This window comes from Urocitellus parryii, chromosome 16, assembly GCF_045843805.1.
Source record: "Urocitellus parryii isolate mUroPar1 chromosome 16, mUroPar1.hap1, whole genome shotgun sequence".
Classification (NCBI taxonomy): domain Eukaryota; kingdom Metazoa; phylum Chordata; class Mammalia; order Rodentia; family Sciuridae; genus Urocitellus; species Urocitellus parryii.
In genome coordinates this window covers 14,583,860-14,598,616 of record NC_135546.1, presented here as the reverse complement: position 1 = coordinate 14,598,616, position 14,757 = coordinate 14,583,860, and the positions used below count along the sequence as shown (strand labels likewise).

The following is a 14,757-nucleotide window of genomic DNA, read 5'->3' as shown; positions in this document are numbered from 1 at the left end:
GACTCCCAGCCTCCACTAAAATTCCCTGGAGGCAGGAGGACCCAAGCCAGGGTTCAGCTCCTCAGCCCCACCCCAGAGCATGGCTGAGCCCGGTGGAGTTTTCTTCCTCTTCTCTTTCACGGAGCTAACGGGCAGGGGTTTTGCTTGGGCTCGGGTCTAGTTCTGTCCCTCCTATGTGGACTGGTGTTTCTTGCTGTTGCCTGTGCTGGGGCATTTGTGGGACTCTGCATTCTTACTGCCCCCTGGGGTGGTGGGTGAGGGTAGGGTTACCCCGTGTAGCTGGGGTCTGCATCTGTCCCTCCTTACGCACGGCCTGGGAGGAATTCCGTGCACTTGCCTCCAAGCCTCCAGAAGATTTCGTTCTCTTCAGGACAGATGAGGCTTCTGTTGACTCAGATACTGCCCCTGCCCCAAAGTTAGGTAACATGATAATCAACCAGGCTGTTCCGGGATTGCTGAGAGCCATGATGGCAAAGCCATGAAAACATGACTCCAGAGAAGCCAAGGAAGGAACAGAAATGTCTTTTTTCTCTGGTGTCCCTGCACACCAGGCCCTGGGCCACAGGTCTCTCATCCTCTGTTTCATTCACTCCTCACTGCTCCTGCAAAGCATGGAGACTTGTCACCGCCCCCAGCCTCTGCCCCAGACCTCTGTCAAGCTACCTGTCTGCAAAGTGACCAACCACGGAAGCTCCTAGAAGATGTCAGGGGCTAGACAAGGCGCTTCCGCAAGCAGAATGCTAATCTGGGTGCAGGTCTATTTCAGGCCCGGGAGGAGAAAGGAGAACAGCTTGGGATGTGGGAGGTGTCACACGTCAGGGAGGGCTGGCTGAGAGGTGACAGAACAGAGATGGGCAAACCCACAGCTGGGGCAAGAAGGCACCAGGCATTGGTACCCACTTCCCCCAGGTAATGAGCAGCAGACCCCATCTATGCCAACCAGCTCCAGAAAAACAAAAAAGGAGGGGGGTGTCAAGTTCACTTCCAATTTGCAGCCCCAAACCCTCAGCATCCAGAGGGAAAAAAATGTAGGAGAAATAAGGAACTTTCATTTCTTAATTATCTGTTATATGCAGGTACTGTTGCAGGATTTCCATCTTATTTAATCCCCATGACACAGGTTTTATTATCTCTAATTTAAATATGAGGAGACTGAGGTTCAAGGAGACCCAAGACACGCACCCAAGAACACAGGGCAAGAAAGTAGCAGAACTGGGATCTCAACCCAGAACCCAGACCAGGCTGGCTCCAAAGTGTGTGCTCCTCCTGAACCAGGATCTCTTGATGGAGTGAAAGTTACAAGAAGAGGTCTTTCCCCTAAGAGAAGGATCCTGTGGTCAAAGATGTTTGAGAACCCCTGGTCTGAATTGATTTCTTCCTCACTTGCAGAACTGCTCGAACCTTGAACTTGCTGATGGTCGTGCAGAGCTGTAGAGTCATAAAGGGTGCCCAAGCTGACTTGACAGCAGGACCCTTCCTGGCTGAATCTTGAGGGACGGGTATGCCCCATAAATACACTTTGGGAAACTGCTCTATGCCAGGAGGACCCAAAGTCTGGGCATTGCTTTCGAGCTTGTTAGAAATGCAGAATCTCAGGCCCCACCTCCAGACCAACACAATGAGAATCTGAATTTTAACAAACCTTTCATGCTCTAGGAAAGAGCACCATGAAAGTTTATGAGCCTTGATAAGTGAGAGAATTAACTGTAATTTTATCCCCTTCCTCTGAGCCAAATCTTGATGACTTAGATGTTGTAGAAAAAAATTGGGGTGCCAGCATCCCCCAACTCTACTCCCCAAAGCTCCACATCTCAAAGATAGATGCGTTCCATGCATCCTGGAGGTGTGATTTCCTTAATTGCTTTATTATTTTTTATGCTTGTTCACATATGGCTATTTAATACACCACTTAGATTATTAGAAGCAGGAGTCATAACGTATAACCATTAACTCCTAACATTTATGCAGCACTTTGCAGGTGCATCCCATGAGCATCACCTTAGTTGATACGGACCCATTTCACAGAGGAGGAAAGGGTGGCACAGAGAAGTGACATTTTCCAGATCTCCTAGCTGGTGGTCTGTCTCCTCCAAATCTGTGCTCCTCTCACCTCTATCCCTCCTGATGTTCAAAGAGAATGGACTCAGAAACAGCCACATCTGGAAGAGAAGGGCCTCCGAGACCCCTCCCAGCCCCACTCTCAGATCCTGCCACATCCCCTGAAATACAGCCCACCCTCCTGGTCCCTCATAGGACCAAAGCTGGCTGTCCCATCACAGTGCGGAGCCAGGCAGGCAAGAAGAGTCCCCAATAAGTCCCTTGTTTCTGAGAAACCAGGCCATCTGCACCAAAGCACTCCTACAATGTACTCCCTCCCTCCAACATATGCATTGGCAATTATTTTTCTAGCCACGTGATCACTGTGGCAATAAAAGAGGAAATTGCTAGTTGGGTCTAATGGGCACGCACACCGGCTAGGCATCTGATAATATGCAATTCAAATAAAGGCCCCTTCGAGCCTTCTAAAAGAGACTATTGAAGCTGAGTCCTCTGGTGCCCCTTAGCCTAGTTAGTAAAATTATTTTAAGAAATAAAAATAATTGTTGTTCATTCCTGTTTGCTCTGAAAAGTCTTCTCTCTGGTTGTTGTTTTATAAATCCAGTAGGAAGACTTTAACAATAGAGCAATGGGGGCCTTTCTCTTTAAACCCCAGCCTTGCTCTGAGGGCTGGTGAGAACAGCCCAGCATGGACACTGGAACAGAACGTGACGAGCAGGGACCAGGGAAGCCGGTTCCCTCCTGGGTGTCACCTAAAAATTGGGTGCAGAAATGCTAACAAGCTCATCATGTGGTTTCAAGGTGATGCGGAGGTTACCCGTAAATGCAGGCTGCCTCTGAACATCCTTTGGCCTCGGTTTCCTCATCTGTAACATGAGAGTGTTGACAGTCCCTCCCACCCCACCTTGCAGGGACTGACAAGAGATGACTCTTGCAAAAGCCCTTTTAAATGGCAGAAGGCTGAACCATGCAAGTGGTTATTGAGAGAGTGAATTTTTTTTTTTTTCAGTACTGGGGATTGAACCCAGAGGCACTTTACCACTGAGCCATATCCCCTACCGTTTTTATTTTTTATTTTGAGGTAGAGTTTCACTAAGTTTCTTAGGGTCACTCTTAGTTGCCTAGGCTAACCTCGAGCTTGCCTCGGCCTCCTGAGTCACTGAGATTACAGGCATATGCCGCCGTTCCCGGCTGAAGGTGACTTTGGAACACTATGGGAGGTGACTATTGGGATAAAGGTGGAAGTCAAGGCTGGGAGACGTGAAGTCACACAGTCAGTGCCAAAACAGGGACCCTGAGGAACTCTATCCTAGCAGCACCATCCCGATGCCCTTCCTTGGGCTCAGAGGGGCTTCAGGAAATGAGACAGCAGAGTGGAGACATGCACACACTTTGGGGCCAGCTGTCCACTGCAGAGACGTCAGTGGGTCATCTCCCCCTCTGAGCCTCAGTTTCTCATCTGCAAATGGGTTTGTTTCAAGAGTACCCTTCATGGGGAGGCCATGGACAGGATCACATGAAATCATGGAGGCCACCCGAGCCTGATACCTGGTGGGCGTGGCAGCAGATGTCCAAGGGCGGCTGGCCCCCTCAGACCCCTCCCTTAGTGGCAAGGCCCAGAGGAATAAATCCAGATGAGCGGCACAGGCCAGGGGACCAGAGGGTACAGGAGAGAGGCAGGTGTTCCAGGTGAGACACAGCAGCCACCAGTGCCACCCACTTGGGCCAGGGCTGCCCTGTTTAGTGGGTGGGGATCCCCATAGTCACCCTTTCCCCTGTGCTAGGCAGCAGGCCCTGGCATAGAAGAAACTGCCCAGAGGAACCTACTGACTCTACTTATCCTGCCTACCGTGGCCGGAGCTGCAGAATAAAGTCCCCCTTAACCAGGGGTCGTAGCTTTCCCCTCGGGAATGAGGATGCTTCATGAAGCCCCCCCCCCGACATGCTCAGGGCCCCTCAAAGACCACTGCTGGGGACGTCTTGCTCACTCTTTGCCATGGTCACTGTCAGAAACATCCATGCAATAGCTTCTTAGCCCTTCAGAAAGATGAGGAAAAAGCAGAATTGTCCCCTGGAGCCAGATACAAAGAGACACAGAACTACGTACATCATCCAGACTCTGCTTATTCTAGAATCAATCCCACCCCCTTCTCTCTTTCCTTCCTCCGTCCCTCCCTCCCTCTCTCCCCCTCCCTCCCATCCTTCCCCTCCCTCTCTCCCTCCCTCCCTCTTTTTCTGTCTCTCTCTTTCTCCATTGTGTTTACATGTTTCCTTCTACAAGGAAACAAAAAGGTTGTAGCTGAACATTCCCCTTTGCCCCCTCCCAGCCCACAAAATACAGCTGTCAAAAAGTTATAAAAGCCTCACTGGTGGGGTCTAGAGTTCTCCTGCTTCCTGCCAGCAGACTCTGTCCCCTTGACTCTCAAATATGGTCCTTGAATCTATAAAACACTCAGGGCCAAGGTGATTGCAACAGAAACCCTCTCTCCTGAGTCCCCTAGAGAATCCAGAGTCACTCAGACTGACAGCCCCCTGTGGCCAGCCTGGCAGCCAGCTTGCCCTGGGTCTGCGGGCCTACACAGCACCTGAACAGCTCAGTCCTTCCTCCATCTGTGACATGAATGTCCATGGCCTGTTACGTCTCTGTGATGACCGACCTGTGCCATCTGTTCTCTGTTGTCTGTTAAAATTCTTTGTCGTGTAGGTAAAATGCAAGATGGCAATGTGGACTCCAGCCAGAGCAAAGGTAAACCTCTGTCCCAGCCTCTGTGGTCCGCGCGGGCCCCTCCCCACCCACACCAGCTTGCACCAGAGGTGGAGGCTAGTTACGAGGCCTGGTGTCCCTGGGGATGTAGCTGTGATACTCATGGTGCCAGGTGTCCCTGGGGAGAAGAGAGGACACTCCTGGGCCAGCGTCTCCCCAGCCTTTGGGCTCCCGGCCCATTCAGCTGCAGACTCAAAACTGGTTCTTTGAGATCCTTACAGGTCGAAGGATGGGGTAGGTTAAGGGCTGGCCCAATCTCTGTCAAAAAAGGGCCACAGGTCCTCCATTCAGTCCCATGCTGAAGAGGCCATACTGACTGGGGACTAGGTACCTGTGCCCAGAGGTTCACCCTCTTTTACCTTTTAAACGTCTTTCTTATTTTTCATTTTTGACCCTCCTGTCTGCTGGATCCTCAATATCTTAGTAGCATGCCCCAGGGGCATGCTGGGAAAGCCCAAGACTTTCTTTCCTATCTGACTATGGGAAAGACCAAGAGTCCATTTTGAGTAGAGTCTGTGGGTTGCTTCAGGCCCCAAGGGGACCCCAGTCCACTCCTGCTGGGAGCCCAGGGTAGAGCGTGTTCTCTGAGGCAGTGAGACTCCTGGCAGCCCAAGAATCCATCTGGGCTCCTGTGCCCACCATGTGGGGGCCCAGTCGGGGCAGCCAGCACCTCCACTGGGCAGGCAGGGTGGGTGCCAGCATCCCCACCCTGAAGGCTGACCTGCGTGCGCATCTGTGTGTCTGTGTGTGTGTGTGTGTGTGTGCGCATGTGCGTGCTCTGCCTCCTCCAGCCAAACAGCAGGACGGGGCAGCCGCCATGGAGATGCAGCCCCTCAAGAGTGCCGAGGGCGGCGACGCAGACGACAAGAAGAAGGCCAACATGCACAAGAAGGAGAAGTCTGTGCTGCAGGGCAAGCTCACCAAACTGGCAGTGCAGATTGGCAAGGCGGGTGAGTGTGCAGCGGTGGGGGCTGAGGGACTGAAGCCACCAGTGAGACCCCAGGCTGACCTCGGTCACCTTGAAAGAGAGGGTCCTGCCTGGTGGGTGCTGGGGGGGCACACACCCTGTAAATCCCAGGGCTCAGGAAGCTGAGGCAGGAGGATCATAAGTTCAAAGCCAGCCTCAGAAACTTAGCAAGGCCCTAAGCAGCTTGGTGAGAACCGATCTTAAACTAAATAAAAAGGACTCGGGATGCGGCTCAGGGATTAACACTCCCAGGTTCAATTCCCTGTACCAAAAAATAAATAAGAAAGAGATGGTCCTGGAAGCCCAGGCTTTCCTGCCATAGCCATCAATCTGAGTCCTGTATGCAGTAAACACTCAGCACTTAGTGAGGCAGAAAGAGGAGGGTAAAACCCTGGATCGGGGCAGACTGCCTACATTGCAGTCCATCCATGGCTGTGAGAACTGGGCCAAGTATCATCAGCTTGCTCTGAGCCTCTGTCTTCTCACCTGTAAAATGGGGTTACAGGTCATCCCCACTTGACAGGTTGCTCTGAGGATTAAAGGGAATTATGTATACAGAGGACTTAGCCTTTGGCACATGCAGTGACTCAAGAGGGATCAGATTCTCAGAGCCTGGAGATCTAGGCAGCTCAGATTTTTATCCTGAGGACACTGGGAGCCATGGAAGAGATTTGAGTAGGGCTGGGCAGGGACGGATTGGGGCTTTATAATGAACCACACCAGCTGCGATGCAGAGGAAAGATTAAAGAGGCCGAGGGCATGCCAGGAGCCCAGGGAGAAGCCCATTGTCTGCGCTCCAACCAAACAAGCGGGGCTTCCCAACTGAGGTAGTGGCTGCACGTGGTGGCTGGTGACAGCCCCCTGGCCCGAGAAGCTGAGCCCAGCTGCAAGGTGAGTCCCAACCCTCCTGGCTAAGGATACAGCCAGTGCCAAGGCTTCCCCACCTGGCTGCTCTCCTCCGTGGCTGTCTCCCTGGCTCTAATTATAGACACCACAGCAGGGGGAGGGAGGAAAATTATAGGCCCGGCTGTCTATATTTAAACTCGGGGGCCTGGTGACAGCTCCGGGCTGCTGGGAGCTTGGCTTCCCGCCCCTGTGACTGTCAGACAGGGATAGAGCCCGGCTCTGAGGCCCCGCAGCTGGAGGTGGGGGGGGTGGGGAATGACGGGCCCAGGGATTTCCTCTGTCCCCACCATGGCTGTCACAGGCACAAGACTCCCTGGGAAGGTGGCATTGGTTAGGGGAGGAGACTAAGAAGACAACAGCCCCGTGGCCCTCAGAGTCCTCCCTCCCCTCCCTCCCTGACCTTTCACAGCCTACCTCTTGGGCTGAATTTCCTGCAAGCAGATCCGAGATGGGTGGTGAGGGATTTACCCGAGATTTTCTCATGTGGAGCCTGCAGTAAGGGGAGGAAGCCAGATGCCACTGAGATTTCTGGAACATTCCTAGTCTCCACTTGATTCCGCAGGACCATGAGCCACATGACAGGGGGCCCGTCCACCTTGCAGCAGGGCCTGGGCTTTGGGACCCCCCACATCAGCCACTGGTTGGTGGGTGGGTTCACTAGAACCCAGATGGGGGCTGGTTCACTCCCATGACAAGGGGACTCACATCGCCCCCAGTGCCACTTCCCTCTGGCAAAGGCTGCAGATGTAAGCAGTCTCTGCGGCACCTGCCGCAGGTGGGAGGTGGGCACACTGAACTGGTGAGAGAGACCCCAGGGGATCTCGGGAGGTTGCCAACGGCATCCCTACTGCTACAGTAGCTCCTGTGGCGGTGAACAAGACACTTCTCCTGTTGAGCCTCAGTTTCCTTTTCCTGTTGTTCCTGTGTCTGCCCAAAGGTCACCTCCTCCAGGAAGCCTTCCCTGGCTATCCTGGCTAAAGCAACTTCCCCTGTCATGTCACCTTCTGTCACATCACCTTGGTTTTTCTTTGCAGCATCTCAATGATCTTGTGGCTGTGTGATCTGTTTCTGGTATGCCTGTCCCTCTAGAACATCAGGTCCCCAAGGGTAGGAACTCTGTAACTGCTGTGCCTCTAGTTTGTAGCCTAGGAACTACTATGTGACTGGTATAAATGCTCAAAAGGTATTTATTTATCAATAAGTGAAGGAAGGGGCTGGGGCTGGGGCTCAGCGGTAGAGCGCTGGCCTAGCATGTGTGAGGCACTGGGTTCAAGTCTCAGCACCACATATAAATAAGGGAATAAAATAAAGGTTCATTAACAGCTAAAAAAATTAAAAATAAAATAAAGGTCTATCAGCAACTAAGATTTTTTTTAAAAAAATGAGGAAATAAGTGATTTCAACTTCACCTCCCTGTTTTGGCACACATTTCTGAAGCACCTGCTAAGTGTCAGGTGGGCACTGTGCTAGGCACTTTGCATGAAGGAAATCTGCATCCCCATGGTACAGAGGAAGAGACTGAGGCTCACAGAGGACCAAGGAGTTGCTCTAAGTCACAGGGCAAGGAAGGAGCAGAGCTGGGACGTGCTTTGAGTTCTGCTAGACCCCAGGGACCTTTCAGCCAAGTGTTTAGTCCATACCTCACTTCTCAGGGCCCCTTGGGCCCTGCCTGGAGCCTTCTGAGCAGGTGTCCCCCTGTGTTGCAGGTCTGGTGATGTCGGCCATCACCGTGATCATCCTGGTGCTCTACTTCACCGTGGACACCTTCGTGGTCAACAAGAAGCCGTGGCTGCCCGAGTGCACGCCCGTCTACGTGCAGTACTTTGTCAAGTTCTTCATCATTGGTGTGACAGTGCTGGTGGTCGCTGTGCCCGAGGGACTCCCTCTGGCGGTCACCATCTCGCTGGCCTACTCGGTGAAGGTGAGCTGGGAGTGCAGGACCAGTCAGCTGACATCCCCAGCTGGGAGCCTGGGGAGGGGCCCCAGGGTTGGTGCTGGGGTTGGGAGATGAGCCAAGAAGCATATGGACACATCAGGGGCTCAGAGAGGATGTCTGCTGTCCCCAAAACTCAGACACCTGAGGAAGCTGGGGACAGACCCAAGAGCCCAGCCCTAGCTAAAGGGGTCTCCACTATTTAGCCCAGCCAAATGTCGCCTTGTAGGATTGCAGGCCCAGGGGGTCAGATCTTCACACATCTTTCAAGAGAAGTCAAAACTCTGCACTTACTATAAATTCTCCAGATTTGTATTGACAATCAGCTCAATCCCCTAAAATAAAATAGGATTGGGGGTGTAGCTCAGTAGCAGAGTGCTTGCCTCACATGCATGAGGCTCTGGGTTCCATCCCTAGTACTGCAAAAATTAAATAAAATCCAGATATCGCTCTGAGGCCCAAACCTATCCCCCTCCCACTGAATATAGGCAGAGGTCTGGCAGCCACAGTAACAGGCCCCTCGTAGCCATAGTATTTACACAACTAATCTCAGAGGCCGCAATCTAAAAAGTGTGAAAGAGGTAAGATGAAAACAAAGGGAAGCCTAATTTAACAGAAGCCTCTTCACCTTGGATATAGACTGAGAGGTTTTAAAAGCAGTTAAATGAAGGACTGTTGGACAGTGGATGTTCACTGGGGCAGCTCGGGTCTGGGAGGCTTTCCAAAGCACAATCAATGGCGGAGTCCCACTCCCACCTGCCCAGGCAGTGGTCATCCGCGGGTCCCAGACACCACAAGTCTGACCTTCTGTGGGTCACTCCAAGGCTCTCACGTCCTGCTCATTTCTTCCCTTTGCCCCCGGGGTTTCCCCACCTTGGAGGGCAGGGCTCTGGATTCTTTTCGCCCAGTGTCCTGATGCCATGATGTCCCCCACAAGGGCAGAGGTGTGGTCGTGTTTATTAATAAGGCCCCCCACTCCAAGAAATTGGCAGGGCTTTTGGAGGGCACAGTGAGCATCTGTTTCCAAGTAGGAATTTGGGCTGGGCTCTCCGATGTAATTTCATCCAGAAAAGAGATCTCCAAGCTGGTGCCAGGAAGTGGCAGCTCTGTGAAATCTATACAGCCCTGATCGTTCTGTTCTCTCTGTTTTAGGGTTTTCAGAGAAACTCCATCCCACAAACCAAAGCCCAAACAGGTCACATGAAGATGCTCCTCGAGAGCCCGGGGGACGAGAGAGGGCAATATTTACATAGCCATGAGTAGGGGCTCCACAGCCACCCCACCGAGCTGGGGATCTCCTTGAAAACTTTACAGACCGGGTTTGGAGGAACCATGTGTCTAGACAATCTTAGGCTCCTGTGCTGTCTGCAGTTTGTATATCTGGCACCTGGTAGCTTTGGTCATCTTAGGTCATGTTGATTCTGCAGTCACTTGATAAACTTAGAGCACCCAGCTCAGGAGAAGCAGATGATTCCTCTCTGAGCCTGGATCTGGGAGTCACCATCAAGAGCCCAGCAGTGACCACTTGGATCGGTGCTACCTGGGAAAAACAGATGTGAGCCACATTAAATGTCCAAGTAGCCCCATTTTGTTAAAAGTAAAAAAGGAACAGGTGAAGATAACTTTAATAATGCAATTGACTTAACCCAATATATCCAAATTATTATCAATGCAACATGTGATTGATGTAGAAATTATAAAGAGATTTCTTTTACATGTTCTTTTTTCATAGTGTCTTCAAAATGCAATGTGCTTTTTACATGTACACTTTGGAGCTACCCTATTGGACAGTCTCAACTTAGGGATTCTCAAGCCTAGTAGACCACCCTCTTCAGAGAGCAGATGGGTTGAGGCTCCATGGAATGATCTAGGCTGTGCGGTTAAGTCGAGCTGGGTTGAAACACCAACCTTCAACCTCACTGGGAGTGTGATCCTGGTCTAATCTCTTTGTCTAGATTTCTTCAGTTGCCAAAACAGATCTTCTCAGGGTTCATGGGATTCTTACAACATCAGACAAGAAAATAAATGCAAAAGGCTCGTTGCAGAATGTAAAGTGTATTGCAAATTCCAAATGTTGGTCAACCATTCAGCATGATATTTATTGGCATTATTATCACGGGTTATAATCAGGAAAATTCAATAGCAATAATCCTATCAGTATCTAACTTAAACCTCTGGTAAAATTATTCAAATTGCATTCTTATTTATCCTTGCTGTAAAGAATTATAATGAGGAGCAAGAATAAAGGAAATGAAATCTCTAGGCCCAGCCTGGCAGGGTGGCACATGCCTGTAATCCCAGTGGCTTGGGAGGCCGAGGCAGGAGGATTGCAATTCCAAAGTCAGCCTTAGCAACTTAGCAAGGCCCTAAGCAACTCATTGAGACCCTTTCTCTAAATAAAACACAAAAAGGCCCAGGGACGTGGCTTAGTGGTTAAGCACCCTCGGTTCAATCCCTGGTATCAAGAGGGGAAAAAAATCTCTAGGCACAGACTAGAACTCCATCTGACTCAGCCTCTAGCGGCTTTGCTCGCCCTTCCTTCCCAGGTAGGGTCAACTTGTCAGGGTACCTGCATGAGAAATGGTGGTTCTTTGAAAATTACTTTATTTTCATTACTTGTTTAAGAACCTAGAAGAGGCAGGAATTGAGCCAGAAAAGGGGAGGCTCTATAAAAATAATAATATGTATAGTAGGGTTTCATTTTGTTATACATCAACATCTGTTCTTTTTAAATTTATAATAAGATGTGGCTGTTCTAGGTGGCAGTTGATGGCTCACTTTTCATTTTCCTTTTAGTATATTTTTATTTAAAAGGAATTCATAGTTTTTATGGTGCAAGTTATGTGCTCATTATAGAAAAATGAAATCTATGGATTTTATAAAAAGAAGTCAATAAAAATCTAAAATTCTATCACTGAGAGATAATGACACTCATATTTTGATATTTCTCCAAATTATTTCCTATATCCATAAACACATGTATGCTAAACTTATTTTAGCTTTGGCAAAATTGAAAAGACACTGAAAAACAGGCACCAGTAGAAGGTGATACATTTGAGAAAAATCCATAACCAAATAAGGAATAATTATTTATGCTCAGTTAAGAGTAAAATATTTGAAGTAATCAAGAGAGACCCAACCTTAATTTTTTTTTAATTTTTTTCTTCTTTGCATTACAAATGCAATACACCTTTATACCACAGTTTATCATGTCTCTGTATATAAGGTATGTTGACACCAAATTCACATCTTCATACCTGTATTTTATATAATGATGAGGGTCTCCTTCCACCATCCATGCTATTCCCCTTTTTCCTTTCCCTTCCACCCCTATTCCCTATCTAGGGGTAATTTTCCTCCCATGCTCTCCCTCCCAACACCATTTTGAGTCACCTCCCTTATATCAGAGAAGTCATTCAGCATTTGTTTTGGGGGGATTGGCTGACTTCACTTAGCATAATCTTCTCTAATGCCATCCACTTCCCTGCAAATGCCATGATCTTATTATTTTTTATTGATGAGTAAAATTCTATTGTGTATAAATGCCCCATTTTTTTTATCCATTCATCCACTGAAGGGCATCTAGGTTAGCTCCACAGTTTAGCTATTGTGAATTGTGCTGCTATAAACATTGATGTGGCTGTGTCCCTGTAGGGTGCTGTCTTTAGGTCCTTTGGGTATAGATCAAGGAGAGGAATAGCTGGGTCAAATGGTGGTTCCATTCCCAGATTTCCAAGGAATCTCCATACTGCTTTCCAAATTGGCTGCACCAATTTGCAGTCCCACCAGCAGTCTACGAGTGTACCTTTTTCCCCTGCAATCCTCGCCAGCACTTGTTGTTGTTTGTCTTCGTAATGGCTGCCACTCTTACTGGAGTGAGATGGTATCTTAGCATAGTTTTAATTTGCATTTCTCTGATTGCTAGAGATGATGAGCATTTTTTCGTATATTTTTTCCACCTTTTTTTTCTATAGACAATGTAGATTACTTCTGTATCTTGAGGTAAAAAAAAAAAAAATAAGTAATCTTTTAAATGGTTCAAATGATAAAAGAGAAAGAAAAGGGCCATAACAGTCAAAAGAAGTCCAGGTGTAAGAGGCCTTAATAACCAAGATCCTCTGACATGCAGAGGCCAAATATCACGCAGGGCCTCCGCCCCCAGGCATCCCATCTCCCCCACCTTCCCTCCTCACCATCGCCCTTTTATCTGCCCTTTCTCCCAGAAAATGATGAAGGACAACAACCTAGTGCGCCACCTGGACGCCTGTGAGACCATGGGCAACGCCACAGCCATCTGCTCAGACAAGACAGGCACTCTGACCACCAATCGTATGACGGTGGTGCAGGCCTACGTTGGTGACGTCCACTACAAGGAGATTCCGGATCCCAGCTCCATCAACGCCAAGACCATGGAGCTGCTGGTCAACGCCATCGCCATCAACAGCGCCTACACCACCAAGATTCTGGTAAGTGGGCACCTGTGGCATCCCCCGCTAGGGGGCGCATCATCCATGATGCGACCCAGAAGTCCTGGGCAGATTGAACGATGGCATTGATGTTCTCAGCTCCTGCAGATGCACTCCCGGGTGGTCAGATAATAAGCAATTCATTTCTGTTTGATTTGATAATCTTCTAACTTTAATGTCTGTGTGATCAAACAGAAAAGATTGTTAATTATTACCATCGATTATTTTTTTAAATCCTGACATTGATCCCCTTGCCAAAATGTTTCTATTAATTAGTTTATGCTATGTAACAAAACAAAATACTTCAAGCCAGACATGGTGGTGCACCCCGGTAATCCCTCTGACTCCAGAGGCTGAGGCAGGAGGATTGAGAGTTCAAGGCCAGCCTCAGCAATTTAGGTCCTAAGCAACTTAGTGACACCCCTGTCTCAAAAAACTTTTTAAAAAGGCTGGGAATGTGGCACAGTAGGTAAGCACCCCTTGGTTCAAAACACACACACACACACACACACTTCAAAATTTAGTAACACAAAATGAAACTGCAGTCCGCCCTCCATGTCTGTGGATTCCGTATGCTGATTCCATCAACTGTGGGTTAAAAAATATGCAGAAAAAAATCTAGTTAGGACTAGAATTGTTGCATCTGTACAGCACTATACAGACTTTTTCCTTGTCATTATTTCCTAAACAATACACTAAAAGAACTCTTTACATGTAATATTTAGATTGGTATTATAAGTCAGCTAGAGACAAGTTTAAAAGTATGGGAGAGGATTGTGTGGGTTCTGTGTAAATGCTGTGCCATTCTATTTAAGGGGCTGAGCATCCAAAGACGTTGGTATCTGCTGTGGGTCCTGGAACCCATCCCCCACAGGGACTAAGAGCTGGCTCTATGAAGCTAGCAATCCTGCAGTTCAGTGGTTCTGGCTGTGCTCAGCAAGGTGGTTCTTCCAGTCTCAGCTGGGCTCCCTCATGCATCTGCAGAGCTTCAAGTGGCCAGGTCTGTTGATCTTGGCAGGACCATTGGCTGATCTGGCCTGGCCTCCTCTAGGCTACCCCTGCTCCGCCGTGTAGTCTCACCTCCTCTGGCAGGCTAGTCTGGGCTAATTCACATGGTGACAACAGGGTTCTTAGAACTGAGGTGTTCAGGGTCTCTTGAGAACTGGGCTGTAAACTGTCACTTTGACACATCCCGTTGAGCAGTGCAAGTTGGGAGGCCAGCCCAGATTCACAGAGTGAATTAGAGATTCCGCCTCTTGCTGAGAGGTGCTGCTTAGGACATGGATTCATAGAAGGAAAAAAAACTGTGGCCATTTTTATAAACAATCTGCCACCCATAATAACCGCTGTTGTTAGTAAGAGTAATAAAATTATTTATTTTGATGAAAAAAAAATCACTTTCAGCAGCTCATGAGACCTTGTCTCTAAATAAAATACAAAATAGGGCTGGGGAGGGGGCTCAGTGGTCGAGTGTCCCTGAGTTCAATCCTTGGTACCAAAAACTAAAATAAAATAAGATAAAATAACAATCATCTTACTCTCTCAGCTATGCTACTTAGTCTCATCATGCTGTGATGCCTTTTGGGTTTAGAAACCCAAGTTGCCTCTTGGTAATTAACCAGCGTTTGGACTATGGACGAGAAGCCCAGAGTTCATTCATCCA

The 14,757-nt window shown here is 48.9% G+C and overlaps 1 protein-coding gene across 5 annotated transcripts in view; it reads left to right on the top strand.

The window, feature by feature from the left end:
- Positions 1-14,757, top strand: part of Atp2b2 (ATPase plasma membrane Ca2+ transporting 2) — a 131,047-nt gene that overhangs the window by 74,555 nt on the left and 41,735 nt on the right. For 4 of the 5 annotated variants that reach the window (XM_077793543.1, XM_026383009.2, XM_026383007.2 and 1 more), the window contains 4 exons: positions 4,763-4,804; positions 5,614-5,772; positions 8,402-8,616; positions 12,852-13,094. In XM_077793543.1, the coding sequence (XP_077649669.1) occupies positions 4,763-4,804; positions 5,614-5,772; positions 8,402-8,616; positions 12,852-13,094 (659 nt within the window). The remainder of the gene's footprint in view (positions 1-4,762; positions 4,805-5,613; positions 5,773-8,401; positions 8,617-12,851; positions 13,095-14,757) is intronic. The other variant, XM_077793544.1, reaches the window with a different exon arrangement.